Source organism: Talpa occidentalis, unplaced genomic scaffold, assembly GCF_014898055.3.
Source record: "Talpa occidentalis isolate TD23 unplaced genomic scaffold, MPIMG_talOcc4v2.1 talOcc4.13, whole genome shotgun sequence".
Taxonomy (NCBI): Eukaryota; Metazoa; Chordata; class Mammalia; order Eulipotyphla; family Talpidae; genus Talpa; species Talpa occidentalis.
Genome location: NW_023601322.1, coordinates 68,831,190 through 68,846,077, shown reverse-complemented (window position 1 = coordinate 68,846,077; position 14,888 = coordinate 68,831,190). Strand labels below are relative to the sequence as shown.

The 14,888-nt window shown below is 45.3% G+C and overlaps 1 protein-coding gene across 9 annotated transcripts in view; it reads right to left on the bottom strand.

Moving 5' to 3' along the window:
* The window catches only part of SIL1 (SIL1 nucleotide exchange factor), a 212,886-nt gene that overhangs the window by 132,898 nt on the left and 65,100 nt on the right, over nucleotides 1-14,888 (bottom strand). For all 9 annotated transcript variants that reach the window (XM_054694345.1, XM_037509198.2, XM_037509197.2 and 6 more), the window contains one exon: nucleotides 13,505-13,640. In XM_054694345.1, the coding sequence (XP_054550320.1) occupies nucleotides 13,505-13,640 (136 nt within the window). The remainder of the gene's footprint in view (nucleotides 1-13,504; nucleotides 13,641-14,888) is intronic.

The following is a 14,888-nucleotide window of genomic DNA, read 5'->3' as shown; positions in this document are numbered from 1 at the left end:
ACAGTGGACCCAGCGTGGGTCTCTCCGGCTGAGGACAGCATCTCCTTTCTCTTGTTCTAACCCGTTAGAACAACAACAACCCGTTAGGCCAGCAACTCTCTCTGAACCTATAGATTCTAGTTTGTCTCTGGTTCCCAAAAGTTCCATTTTGCCCTCCATTCTGATATCTTAGGGTGTCTGTTTTGTTTTTTTACTTTTCTTGGGATAGGTGAGAGGACAACAAAGTTTAACCAAATCTTCGTAGCCAAGAATTTTCTAAAACCCAATGCTTCTGTTTCTGCTCTGCCAGGGCAAAGGAAAGCCCAGCGTCACCCTTCTCAACAGCATCATGGCCTCACCAGCACCAGTCTGGTGGCTTCAATGACTTTAACACTGTAATGACAGACGCAGATACCTATACACAGAGACCTGCAAGTGGGGATGGGGGTGAGGGACTTAGACCGCCAATCTTGTTCAAATGAATTCTTTCCAGGTAGGCTCTGGTGCTGAAGGTCAAGGCACTCTGCTCTGCTCTCACTGTAGTTAACACAGTGGTAGGCACATAGCAGTACTGACCCAAATACCTCAGGGCATGAACTCTTTCCACGGGTCTCTCCGTGACGTAGCTAGAGTGTGAGACATTGACCCCTGTACTTCACAGATACTGAAGGAGAGCACTACAGGAGAAGCAGGGGTTATGTGGAAGGAAAAGCAGAACAGATGAGAAGCTGGACATCCCAGACTCCACCCAAGACAAATACACAATAGGGAGAACAGTGCAGGGATAGGGAGGCAAGACTTGCTCTCCACACACACGGCCTGCCTGGCAAGATTTATGGGTGGCAGGAATCCTAGATCTGTAGGCGAGGATTGAGTCATGCTATGAATCTTTTTCTAAGCAACATGTGCAAAAACTCCTCCATCTCAGGAAGAAAAGAGGGGGGGGGCGCAATATGAGGGGAAGGTGGTGGTCTGCAATTGGAAGTACAGACTTAATTCAAATTCTTCAGCAGCCTCCTCAGATTACAAAGGCTCTATTCTGAAAGAAGACAGGGAGGCCAAGAAGGCTAGACTGTGGCTTTGGATAGAGTCAAAATACCACTGCCGCAAAACTTTTATCATCACAGTGTTGATAATTTCCCTGTAAGAAGCAAGTTTTCCTATAAATATAAATCAACCCCTCACTACAATTTTAGAAATCTATCCCCCCAAAATAATCCACTATTACCAAAAATTCTAAATCCTAGACACTAGAATTTGAGCTCCAGTATAATTAGGGGAGATTCTGAAGAGTGTCCTGAGGCAGACCATGCAAGAGCAGGGTAGAAAGGAGTTATATACACTTGGAAGGCTCGTTTAGGGAATAGTCTTTGCGTATTGCATGCAGGCCCAGGAGTGCAGACACTCCCTCCTTGGAGCTGGCTCAGAGGCAGGCTTCAAGCTACCACATTGGCAGATGGCTGCGCCGGTAGCAATTGTGCACGCTCCAATGGCTGGCTCCTCCAGTAGAACCCTGACCATAGGTTTATGCTCCCACGAGCAGTGGGGAGCACCAGCAGACATTACCCCCAAAGAAGAGTGCCATCCCCTAGGGAAGGTAAACATTTCCATCAGAAGGCAGAAGCCAATACAAGGCGGTTTCTCTCTGTTTAGGGAAAAGGAGCCACAAACATAAAGTTGCTCATTCAAAAGAGACAGATGATATCCAAAAGTCAAGCAGTGCCAAGCAGCCTGTAAAGTGTTTGCACATCCATCAGCGCAAGTGGCTGTGTGGGGGAGGGGACAGTAGGAGTGTGGTGAGCCAATTCAGGGTGCAAGACTCCGGCCGCAAGACCACTTGTTATTTGATTGAACCCAGGAACGTGAAAGCTTAAAGCCTGTCACTGGGGTTCCAATCTGAGCAAAAATACAGCATAAGGTTTGACATGGAGCAGAGTCTCAGTCCTCCAGCCAAGGGGCTCTCTGTCCTCCCAACATACACTCAAGGTGTGTCCACTTCAAGTCTTTGCATCCACAAGCCTTCAAAGGTGGCTTATTGTTCACTCTCATGCCAAGTTTCCCTTCCACCACCATCCTTTACCTTTTTTTTTTGTCACATGTGACTAAAAGGGAAATGACAGTTCACTGGTCCTGTGCTTAAAATAACCTGTAGAGAAATACGGTTTATGAACTCCTCCATAATGCAATGCATAATTCAAAGACCAGCCATTTGTCACACTCTTGAGTAATTCACATGCATCCCAAGGGTCTGACAGTAAAATTTGTAAATTGATTGCAAAAAGCAGCACACCTTAGCCACTGAGTTAAAATACAAAGAACATTTTTTAGCATTGATTTTTTTTTTAAGTTAGAAAATACGGATTTGGGGACAGTAAATACTTGTGAGGAAGTTGTGTACTCAAATGGAAGATGATACTTTTCAGACCCCCCTGACAGCTGACTTCAATGTAAAAATAAAAACTCCAAGATTCTCCCAATGACAATAATGGCTTTCTTCTACAAACCTTCTATTAGCATGACAGAGATGACCACATCAGTCATAAGAAAAGTATGTGGCTCATTGGTGCCCAAGAAGAGCAGCAAGCAAAGTACTTGTTTTGTGCAAGAGCAAAGCACTTAAAACAGGAAGGAATAAATTGTTACATAGCTGGTTTTGAATTTATTTTCCTATCTTACGGATGATCAAACAGTGAACGTGGACATAGGGGTAGGCATCAGTCCACAGACACTGCCATTGTAATTGGTATATATATATAGGGGGATACAACAGGCAGAATTTCATTTATAGTCCAAGAAACAGAAACCAGTAAATGTCTGATAACTAAGCCCTGCAGAGTCCTGACGCCAAACAAGTGGCCTCTCCAGTCGCTGTGTGGCACTGCTGCAGGATCAGATCAGGGATATGTGTCTGTGTTGTTATCAGACCAATTATTTGCCTAGAGCAGATGTGCAGGGATTAAAGGGACAGGTGTGTGGGGCCCTCCACAAGAGCCTCCTTCTGACACAGGAGAGAGACTGAGTCAGCCATGATCTGCTGCACATGGTTCACCATTGCTGCTACCTAACAGGTCACCTGGACATTTACTTATTTCAAATTTTTATTTTGAAATAAATTGAGACATTAAAAATAGTTACCCATATCCCCTTCCCTCATCTTCCCCTAATATTAACATCTTATATAACCACAGAACAATGACCAAAACTAAGAAACTAACACTAATACAACAGTAGCAACTGAACTGTAGACTTCAGATTTCACCAGTTTATCCTCTAATTGAGGATATCATAATGCATTAAGTTGTCATGTCTTCCTAGTTCTTCTAATCTTTGAGAGCTCCTTAGTTTTTCTTTGTTTTTCCAGACTTGGACATAACTAAGGCATACTAGTTAATTATTTTTTAAATTGTAACTCAATTTGGGTCTGTCTGATGTCCAGTCATTTTTACTACAACAGAAATAAAAGCAACATGAACTGAGCTGTTACTAGGCACCTGGCTGCCACTATAGTAAACACTTCACGAGCTTACCTTATTTACGACTATAAACGACCATGAAACTGGTATTATTACTAGGCCTATTTTACAGATGGTATTTCATTACAGGTATTTCATTAAACCTTAGTGGAATTAAGGAATTTTCCCAAGGCTACGCAGCTATAAAGGGCAGAACAGAGGTGTGAACCCAGGTAGACAGAGTCCACAATACTCTGCCTGCTATATTCAAGCACTGCCAACAACCAGGTGCCAAAATACAGTGTGGACTCTGCCCTCCAGCAGTTCCTTCTCTGACGGAACTGTTGCCTTGAAGAAAGGGTAATCTAGACATTTTTCCCCAAAAGAGACAACTACTCTGCTTTCTAAGTTCTGCCCACACAACCAGAAATTTCTTTCTATTGACAAGAAGGAACTTCCTGGCCTAAAGACAAAAAAGAGGCCTATCTTCTCCTAAGACCTCACCCTGATGAGTACCAGTCTGAGGGGAAACATATCCGCAGTTGAGAACTCATTCAAAGTTTACGGAGACGGCCTCCCTGGTGGCGCAAGGGGTTAAGACACATCCTATGAATCTGTCCGCAGCCACTGTAGTATGAGTTCGATCCCCAGCCAGGAAGCTACCCACATGGCGCAGCAGACCTCTCCTGACTCGCCCGCTGCTCCTCTCAGCAGTGTATTTCGGTCAGTCAGTCTGCCTGTTCTGCTTTCCACTCTGTCTCTGGTGAATCCTCTCACCCTTCATATCTCTGGCCTGTACCCCGCATCTTGTATGCATAAATAAAAAAATCTTTAAAACACAAAAAAATGTTTATGGAGACACTGCAGTCACAGGATGAAAAAGAAAAAAAATCTTTATGATTACTTCTTTTCCATGTGATGCCCAGAAATGTCCACTGATGGGTAATACAAGCTGACACCTCCTCTTTAGAATTAGGCTCTACGGAAAACTTGAGGCACATCCCATTCATGTAGCACAGGGAATACGTGTCAAGGGACAGGGCTGTAGAAGAAAAGCTGGGAAGATCTCCAGCTGCACTCCAGGATTTGTTTTTAATGCTTACGACTTCAAATCACTCAGTTCCACAAACTTGATTTTTCCCAAATCCCCTCTCTGGCAATGCTAATGTGCTTCTCCCCTTGTTCTGACTGATCAACAAAATATGAGGAAGGATTGGGCTGGAAGTTACTTCTTTGATTTTGGCAGAATTGAGAAAATATTCCCCAGCTACACACACCCCTATCTATCCACCCCTGCCACATGCTACCCAGCTGCAGGTAGAGGTTAAGACAGCATGGGAGCAAAGGAGAAAGAATGGGCAAGCAACAAGGAAAAGATGAAGGGAGAAAGACTGAGAGCATAAAAAGTGAAGTGGGGGAAAGAGAAAAAAAATAAGTTGTTCAATCTGAGTCACAATGGAACCAAGACTTTCACTGACATGCATTTAGCAGGGTTAGAGCATGTCAACAAATTCCAGAAAAGACATCTTTCCTTTGTCTTCTCTTCTCCCGTCTTCCTTTCAAACCTTGAAATGTACCCTCCATCTCCATCACTAAGATGGACTCCTGTAAATCAAACATTTCATTTGACTGTCCCTATTACTGCCAATTTTGTGCAAGAAAGAGTACCGCCCTTTGAAATCTACCATTCTCTACCTAACTCCAAGGTATCCTCAGCTAGCTATTTTGATCAATGGTCTTTAGGGAACAATTTCTCCAGGTTCTCCATCTGCAAATCTAAGAACATGGATATCTAAAACTGCTAATAGCCTTCACACTGTATGCAGGGTAGCCTACTCCACTGTGTTTAAGGATACTTGGCCCTTTTCCTAAATTCTAACCTGGGAAACAAAAATGTGAAACTTTGAATAATTTTGCATCCTCTTGAATACTCCCCCCATGCCCACCATGTCAATGGCCTCCAAAATATCTCATATTTTATTCCCACAGAGGTCTCAATACTTCTGCTTTCAAGCAATAATCCTGCTGCTTCTATTTTCAGAAGAAATAAAGGAAATTCTGGGAAACCCAATGGAATCTAAGGTCCCTGCACTGACAGGTTCAAAAGAGAACCAAGAGAAGATGTAACCACTCTTTAGCGGAGGACCTTGTGATCTCCCTCAAACAACGTACACAAAGCAGCGAGCACAAGGGTTTCTCTCAGCCGCGTTAGTTTTCCTCCTTTCCCCAACAGCTATCCTAGAATCCCTGGGTCCTATGATACTAGAAAATCTCATCCTCTGTCCAAAGCCTGATTTGGCAAGACCTGATGACAGAATGGAGATTAAAAAGATGATGAGCCTGGGAAATTCAAGTCTTGGAAATCAGAAAGCCGGGAAAAATTGGAGATATACAGGAGCAAATTGAGGAAGCTTCTGTTAAGTGTGTTCAGGGTTCTGAGCTAAGCTGAGGATAATGAAAGAGAAGGACTCTACAGGGTACTTGAAGAATGAAGAGGTCAGGAGGAACCAGTGAAGAAGGTGCATAGGCAATCAAGAGGTCAGAATTAAGCATTGCCCAGCATCAGGAAGGGCCCAAGTGGCATATGACAGGCTCATCATATTCACAAGGCCACGACTTTCTATCTCTACCTACACAACTTTGCCTCAATGATCTCCTCTCTGGGATTTTAAATCTCTGTCAGCACTGGTTCATTTCCCTTCTCTCCATTCAGCTTCAATGACCCTATGTCGGGGGAATCTTTCCTTCAGGCTCCTCCTCCGTGTCCTCGCAGAGCTGTCTTTCCATCCAGGGATCCTCCTACGCCAGAAACCCAGGCAGGCAAGTCTTTGTCAATGTCCACTATGGTTATCTCTATCACCAAAGACAGCAACCACAGTATTACAACATAAGTTTTTTTTTTTTTAATGACTATCTCTGAAATGATCATTTTATAATAATTTACTTCCTCCACTTATTTTCAAACCCCTCAAACCCAGGAGTTTATACCATCATGTCCCCATTTCTGTGAAAAAACTAAGCACGAGTGGACTCAACGACACAGTCATAACCTACACTTACACTTTCACATCTTTAGACTTACTGCATTCTCAGTTCTTATCTCTTACCTGCCCACTTTCTCCCTATCTCTGACAGAGGGGGAAGCTGCCCACCATTCCTTTATTCCCCTACACATTTCTGCCTCTCCAGCCAGGTAGATAAGCTCTTACTTTTAGGTCCTGTTTTTGCCATTCCCCTCCACTCGGGCTTCCTTACCTGTCTACTTCTCTACCTGGTGAAATACTAACTCCCTGAAAGTTCCCAATCAATTCCCATCTAGTGCTGTGAGAAAACTAAGAATGCAACACATTCTGGAGAAGAGTCTCTTATCCCAAGCCTGCTTAGTTCCAACCTTGGAGATGGCCTGAATAATCTCAGCCAGCTGGATGAGGCCAATATTGAAGAAAAGGGCAAGTCAGAGTGATAGCCAAGCCTTGGGCCTGAGGGTTGGGACTGGTTTTGGCAGCTAGTTTTTCATTTTCCTCACTCCGGTGTAAGTTTTTTTGTTTCAGCCACTTTGAACACCCCTGTCCTTGTGAGCAGAGACCATGCCACTCTGTTATGTACTCTTTATTAAACCTCTGAGAGAACAGGTGGAGAGAGGCAGAAGAAGGGGAGGATAAGGACCCAGGATGAGCAATAAACATACAAACCTATTACAAAGCGGACAGTCAACAGCTGCTCTCCATAAACACCCAAGTCCACATATTGCAAACCAGAGTCTGGCCTTCCCCCTTCAGGTAACGGAGGCCAAAGCCTGGGCAGAGATGCTCTGGTTCCAGCACCAAGCTCAGCCAGACAGTCTCAAAGTGGTCTCAGTCACTGCCAGGGAAGGCACAATGCCATGGCCTCCCTGCCCTGGCCTCCACCTGTCCCCAGGGAGGTGTGGGATTTGGCTGTAGAGGGGCAGTGGCCCCTCTTCATTCTAGAGCAGAGATATGGGCTCCACAAATGGGAAATGAGTTCTCCCTGAAATAATATCTAAACTGCTCTCACGGGCCTTCTGAGGCCTTCATGTATTCCAGCCCACCATCTTTTTCTCTCTCTCCCAGTACAGGGTAATATGGAGCCCCAGAAATTGCTCCTACAAGCCTCAAGAGGTCTGGGATCCTGCTGTGTCCCAAGCAGTTCTCCTGACAAACTCTTATTACCAAGGGGCAAAGGAGATGCTCAGAGTGGGGAATGCTTAAGGAAGGCAGGGGAGATGGCACAAATGCGGGAGATAGGCAGAAGAATAGGTAGAGAGAGGAACAAAAGAAGCCCTCAGGGAATCCCCAAAGATTTGCAAGGTTTCAAAGAGAAGGAAGAAGACACTCTGCAGAAGGAAGTAGCATCAAAGGTAAGCCCTGCTGAATACCTCATTTTGAAAAGTAGCTAGAGACAAAACTTGTATTTAACAGAGGAGACAGACTACCCCAACACCACCACAAAAACCATGCCGCTTGCTCTATCCAGTCCCTGCCCCACCTTTCCAGCACTGAACCTGGGGGAAAGATCAACCAACAAATGCCCCTAGCTAAGCCACCCCGCTCAGGTATTTTCTTCCTGGTGGCAGCCAGGAGCTCCCATTGCCCCACTCTGATGAGCCAAGGAGCGTAGGCACAAACTGTCTTTAACCAACACTCCCACATTTGCCCAACACTCATGGGCCTTGAGGTGCGTATTTTCTGTGTGTGAAGAATGGAAGAGAAGCTAATCGTATATACTCTTTGGCCATCCAAAGAGTATATGAGATGACCTGTAAGGAAAAGCCCATGAGGAGAGGGGAGGAAGGGAAAATCCTCTGCCTCCCAACCACAGAACTGAGGAGGTGGGGGCAGGCACTGGGAGCTTTGTCTTCCAATACCAGTTCTACTGAAGCCTGTGGTATAATAAAAAATATATTTGGTCTTAATCCCCAGCTCCAGGCACAGAGCACCTAAAAACCCTTAGCGTTCCCTGAGCCAAAGGACTCTTTTGCTATTCCTGAGTTTATATTAATGGGATGGCTCTTGGTGGAAGGCTTTTGAGTAACATGAGGATTGGGGCTAGTCACCAGCAAGCCCAATCCCTGATTAGAGTTTGAACTTTTAGTCCAATCCCCTAACCTCCAGGGAGGGGAGGGAGGCTGGTGATTGAGTTCAATCTCTGTTGCTGATGATTTAATTAAATGTGCCTCTCTACTACACGAAAGCCCCTTAACAAAGTTCAGAGAGCTTCTGGGATGGTGAACACCTCAAAGTGCTGGGAGGGCATGGAAGCTCTACTCACCCTATCCCTAAACACCTAGCCCTACACATCTCTTCCATTTGGCTGTTTCTGAGTTATTTCCTTTATGATAAACCAATAAACTTAAGTAAACTGTTTTTCCTGAGTTTTGTAAGCTAAATTATCAACCTGAAGAGGGGGCTGTGGGAATCCCCAGGGCATAGATGGTTAGTTAGAAGTATGAGTGGCCTGGGACTCATGACTGAACTCTGAAGTAGAAGCAGTGGGACTCAGCCCTTTAATTTATGGGACCTGACTACCTGGAGCCAGGCAGACAGTGTCAGAATTGCACTGAACTGTGGAACACCAACTTGTTATCCAAGGATTGGGAATCACACAGCCCCTTCCAAGCTGCAAGGAGTCGAAGGCCTCCCGGTGATAATCTCGCAGAGTCACCCAGGCCAGAGCCAGGTGCTCCTTCAGACAGATGTCCAAGGTCTACAGGAAATCAGACTCCTCTCTTAAATACTTGAAACAGAGTAGTTGGTCTACTATAAATGAGGTTTTTAAAATTCAATTCCCTCCTATTGCTCGTGCAGATCTGAAATGATCTGACCAGATGGCGGGTGCTCTGTAATTCTTGGATTGCTCTCATCAGTTGTTGATGATTTGGATATTTTTTCTTTTCCTTTTTTTTAACCCTCTCACATGAATGTGTTCCTGCACAAGCTTCCTGTGAGCTCCCATCAAGTCGGCTCTTTTTGCTAATGTCAATATTTCAGAGGTTCTCACAGCAGCCTGAAAGTCAGCTGAGGTCAATAAGAAGCCCCAGGTTTGAGGTTCCTGAGCCCATTGTGGGGCCAACATGCAGCTCAAGCTAATGAGCAGGAATGGGGGCCCTCTGCCCAGGCTGCCTCATCCCTTCCACTTCCCTTTCAGGGGCCAGGGAGGAAGCAAAGGTTTTGTTGGTTTTTGTTGTTGTTTTCAAATGATAATTATAGCCACTTATTGAATATTTCCTATGTGCGAGGCCCTGTGTATAACATTTTATAGATGTTAATTTTATATCAGTCTCACACCATCTCTGTGAAGTAGGTATTGTCATTCCTATTTTCCAATGAGTAAAACGAAGCTTCAGAGATTCTAAGCATCCTGGCCAAAGCCACACAGAAAGAAGAGAACTGAAGGTAGTATTGGAGGTTCAGCATCCTAAAATCTGTGTTACTGATTCCACAGTTATAGAGAAGAGGCCCTAATCTTCCCAGACCATTCTCTGTGCCCACATTTAAAGCACAAGATACTTCCACCAGGATATTCCAAACATTTGGTGGCTTCTTCTGTTTCTGCTTCCTCTATTAGGCCATAAGCTTCTGGACAGCAGTGGTCATGTCCCAGACAAACTAGGTATGAATTCTGATTCTATCACGAATTGGTCATTTGGCTAAGTCACTTCTCTCACACTCAGTTTTGTATATAAAAATGAGGGTCGTTACAGTCCCTGCATTCAAAGGATAACTGGCACAGTTGATGCTCGGTAAATGTAAGATTATCTGCATCTCCAGCTAGCAGTACAGTGCTGGAGACAAAACAAGATCTCAGAAAATGCTAGGGGGGGGGGGCGGCAGAAGTCCACTAGAAAATACCAAGGAGCTGTGACTGGCTTTCTATAATAAACACATAGGCACCAAGTCCTGGGGTATAGGGGTCCTCAGCCACATGACAAATTGTTGAGTTCCATGCCCAGAACCCATAGGAACCTGCCAACAAACAGCTTTCCTCTGCTTGCTTGTGAACAGCTGATGCTGAATCCACACTCAAATGCTTGCTGTGCCTCCGTAAGGTGAGACAGATCCCAAAATAAACCAGAAGAAAGAGAGACAGGAAAATCATTTCCAGGAACAAGCAGCTCACAGTGAGGATGCTGACAGTAATAACAGAGAGAGGCAGACTTTGGGACAGCGGCCTGCAGATACTCCAGGGCTAAGTGGCTGGCACCCAATTCTCACCAGGCCTGGTGGGAAGTTCCACGAGGTCATGGGCTTATCCCCTGGTGTCCCTGGAAGGCTGGAAATCTGCCTTCCAATGAACCCAGGTCTTGTACCCCAGTATATCCTTGGAGGCCTGAGGGGACAGAAGGTACTAAACTGGGATCAATAACCGTCAACACAAGGTAGTCATTTTGCCATATTCTTCAAAGTTCCTGAAAGAAAGACCATCATCTTTCTGAGCTACATCCCTGACTCTCAGGTAGAAACGCTGGGCTAAACTCTTCTGCTCCCTCATCAAAATCTCTGTAGAGGGTGACCATATAAGTCTCTCCTTCACAGTGCAAGTTCCTTTTCCCATCGAATGCCAGAGAACAGGAAGGCTAAAACAGTGATGATCCTCCTTGGCAGCCAATTCCATAATTGAGTTTAAGGAGTGGCACACAAGTGGAGACTCTGCTGCTTAAAATCAGAACTGCTATGTACTGAGTGACATCCCCAAGTCAAGGATCCTCACCACACCTCTATAGAGTAGGCAGGGCAGGACATTTCTCATTCCCCCCATGTCACCAATTTCCCCTACTTCTACATTACCAACGGTGAAACTGAAAGGCAGAAGAATTTAGTGACTTGCCCCAAAAAATGTGGACCCAGGACTGGCTATGTCTAAAGTCTATCCCCCTTATCACTAAATTACACTCCTCTCCCCACCCCCTGCCTACCCCGTATTTATCAACCCATCAAAAAGTTCCCAGAACTGGTTACACCACTTTTAACATTTAAGGAGCTGTTCTGAAAGCTTACAGGCAGCATTTAGAACATGGTGAATTAAATATTATACTCTGAAGTCAAGAGCCAGATACCCACACAAACCACTGAGAGATCGAATTCCCACCAATAGACACACATACAAAACTATCTCAACATACACACAGAACACCTCAGTCATGTACCGAGGCCTAGCAGAGACCTGCTGCAATGATCTGATTCCCCCGTGCCAAGCTCTGAATCATCCCACATCAGATCCCAAGGCCACAACAAGCCTCACACCTAATCTTCCCTCACCTGTCAAACTTGGGCAACGTGTAGACAAAAAATATTCTTGGGCAGTTTTTAGGAGACGCAGATATGACTGGAACCACAGTGGCTTTGGACCCTGAGGTGCAGGACCTGAGCGTCAATGCTCAATCCCTATATAACAGACTTTGGGGCAACTTCAAGAAGTTTGGAGCAGAAAATATTTCAAGAAATTCTTGAGAAATTGGAAGGCAAAGGTTAATGTCAGTGAGGCATCCAGTTAAATGTAAAAAACCAGTGCTCCATTCTAATTCTCCAGGAGGCACTCAGAGTTCTACACCTACTCTTGTCACATGAGTTCTGGTTTTCCCGCAACTCAAAGACACAGAGAAGGGCTCTTATGCTTAGCCATTAACAGAGGGCTTGGCAAGGACCCCCGGTCAGACTTGTAGGACTGTTCTGAAATGTGGACTAGACCTCTGATGGTGCTACAGGAACAGATAGGGTTGAAGCATGGGCACAGGACATCAATCGCTATTTGGGCCAGGCTTTTGCATGGTTAAAACTGGTACAAGCACTTTTACCTCATAAAACCAGCATAATATCCATCTTCTACTCCCTACCCCAAAGGGCTCCTCTAATTTTAGTCCTCAGGGATCAGGGGACTTTAGTTCCCTGAAATCAAAGATCTCAGGGACGCTGGAGGAGGGAAGCCAGAGGTTGGATCTGCTGAACCCAGTACCTCTGTTCCTAAAAGCTCCCTCTACCCAACTTTATTACTCATAGGTGATGTGCTTGGTGCTTCATCATTCTTTGGTGGCAGCAACTACCAGTAGGCAAGTCCAGCAGGAGTGCTATTACTACTAGAATGTTGGCTGGCACAGCAAACACTGCCTCTTCCAGCACAGCAGCACTGGGGCAGTAAGAACACGGTGATGAGTATCAACAAGGAGCTCATGAAACAATACCCTGGCAGGTGCCAGGGTTTACCATCCACCTAGCCACGGGGCAGAATACAAAGAGCCTACTTCTGAGAACAGGCCTGAATGTCACTATAGAGGGGCTCCAGTCAAGACAGCTGGGAGTAGAAGGACAAGTGGGAGGAAGCTGGGTTCAGGCTCTGGAGGAATGACTTAGGATAAGAGGTGAATCACATAGGTCAAGTTACCCAACACCTCCTAGCATCAATGTTTCCATCTGAAAATAAAGATAGTAACAGTTCCTATTATTGTGAAGCATGAACAAGACTATACACAAGAAGCACTGAACAGAATACCTGATTATGACAAACACTCCACAATTGCTGGCTATTTTCATTATTATTTTAAGCTCTGAGTCCAAGCTTATAAAAGGGTTAGAAATTTGTCCTTCTGAGAATGACCCATTTAAAAACCAGGCCAGAACCAGCCCATTTCTTGGCACAGGTTCCTTTAGCAACAGAACACTTCTGCCCCACACTGATGCTCAGGACTCTCCTGTGAACAATATTTTAGCTGCACTGAGCCGAGCAGCAGAGCCCAAAATAGCACTTGCAGAGCAAGGCACATGTCATTACCTCTCCTGTGCTTCAGAAGTGCAAGGGAAGAAAGTTTTCAATCACTTGCTCAGAAAGCTCGGCCACCCACCACCTCCCTTCCTTCCAGGGCACTCAGATGCCACAATCTCTTTTCTCCTGGAAAATGAAGGCCCCTGAGACTGACAGCAGCAGTCACCACTCCGATAGACCACACTTTTCCCTCTGGTGGGCCAGAGAGTGGCTGCTCCTATAAAGCAGGCCTGTGGGGACAAAGGACACATGCAGTTTCAATTCAGAGTGTGTTCACGGAGACGGGCTGGACTCGGTACCTGGTCGAAGGACCTGCCACTCGTGGGTGGGGTGAAGCACCTCCAGGACCTCAGATTCCAGCTCCTCCTCCTTGGTGATTTCCTTTCTCTCCGTGTCTTTGGTGCTGCTCTTCTCTGGGCTTGTCAGTGCGAACCCCTTCAGAGAAAAGAAAACGGCATGACCCACCACATTCAGGCACCAGGCAGAAAGAAAATGGCCTGAGGTTTTTCATTTCTCCTCCATACCCCACTCCCCCTCCCAGCCACATTTGGACCTTTCACAAGGTTAGCTACAGACCCAGCACAAGTGAGGTGACACGGTTAATTGAACACAGCATGTTGTTGCGTGTATATGGGCCTTATGTATGTGCATAAGGAAAATTTTTCCATATTCAAGGTGATTAAGGGAACATACAGAAAAGAGGGATTGGTAAAGGAGACAAGAAGAGCTTTTTTTACTTGCTACTTTACTGTACTGTTTGATGTGTAAAATTGCTACCTATTACTCCTGCAATTAAAAACATAAAGATATGTATCAAAGAAAAAACACACATATGAACTGGAGAGAAAGGCTCAAATGACCAATAAAGATGTACAAAAGCTGGCGGTTGAGGTTCAGCCGATTCCTAGACAGCCCAGCAGGGCACAGTGAGGGCCCTGGCAGTGCCCCAGGTGCCTACAGGGCATAAATGACCTCTTGGGACACTGCAATCCAGAGGGGTTGCAAATGGGAAGGTGAGCTGTCCAGCTGAGCTGAGGGAGGAAGGTTCCTAAAACCAGTTTCTTGGATTAATGAGATGGTGTCTGTGGAGCAGTTTGAGCTCAGGAGACAGAGATGCAAGAAAAATACAAAGTATTATTCATCTTGCTCCTTCCCAACCTCCCATCTTCCCATCCCATTTTTAAACCTGTTCTTGCATAAAAGCAGTAAAGCTTCAGGAAATTGGAACCAGAGGGCTCCAGAACTCTGGGAAATTACATTTGGGAGCGTAAGGAGGAACTCACACTGGCACACTGGGAGGCAATTTGAGCCCTCCCACCTCCCTACCATCGTTTTCCCTCCACATCTTCCCCTAATAATAGTAAGTATATTTTGTGGGTTCCTCCTATGAACTCAAATCTGTGCTAGGTATGTTACATAGTTCTCTCTTCCGTCTCCTAACCACCCCAGCCCTGCAAAGGAGGTAACTATGCATCTCTTTCAAGCAGTGCCCCAGCTCTAGATAAACACCCCACCTGCCTGGTTCCCTCAGGGTCTGATCTTTAATTAGTTGCAAAAAGAAAGGTTATGATGTCAAGGTATTGATGATGACAAGGTATTGATGATGATAATATAAAGCCCCTCCAAAGATCTTTACATTTTAATAGGAAATAAAGGCATGAAATTCAGACAGCAGAATTTCAA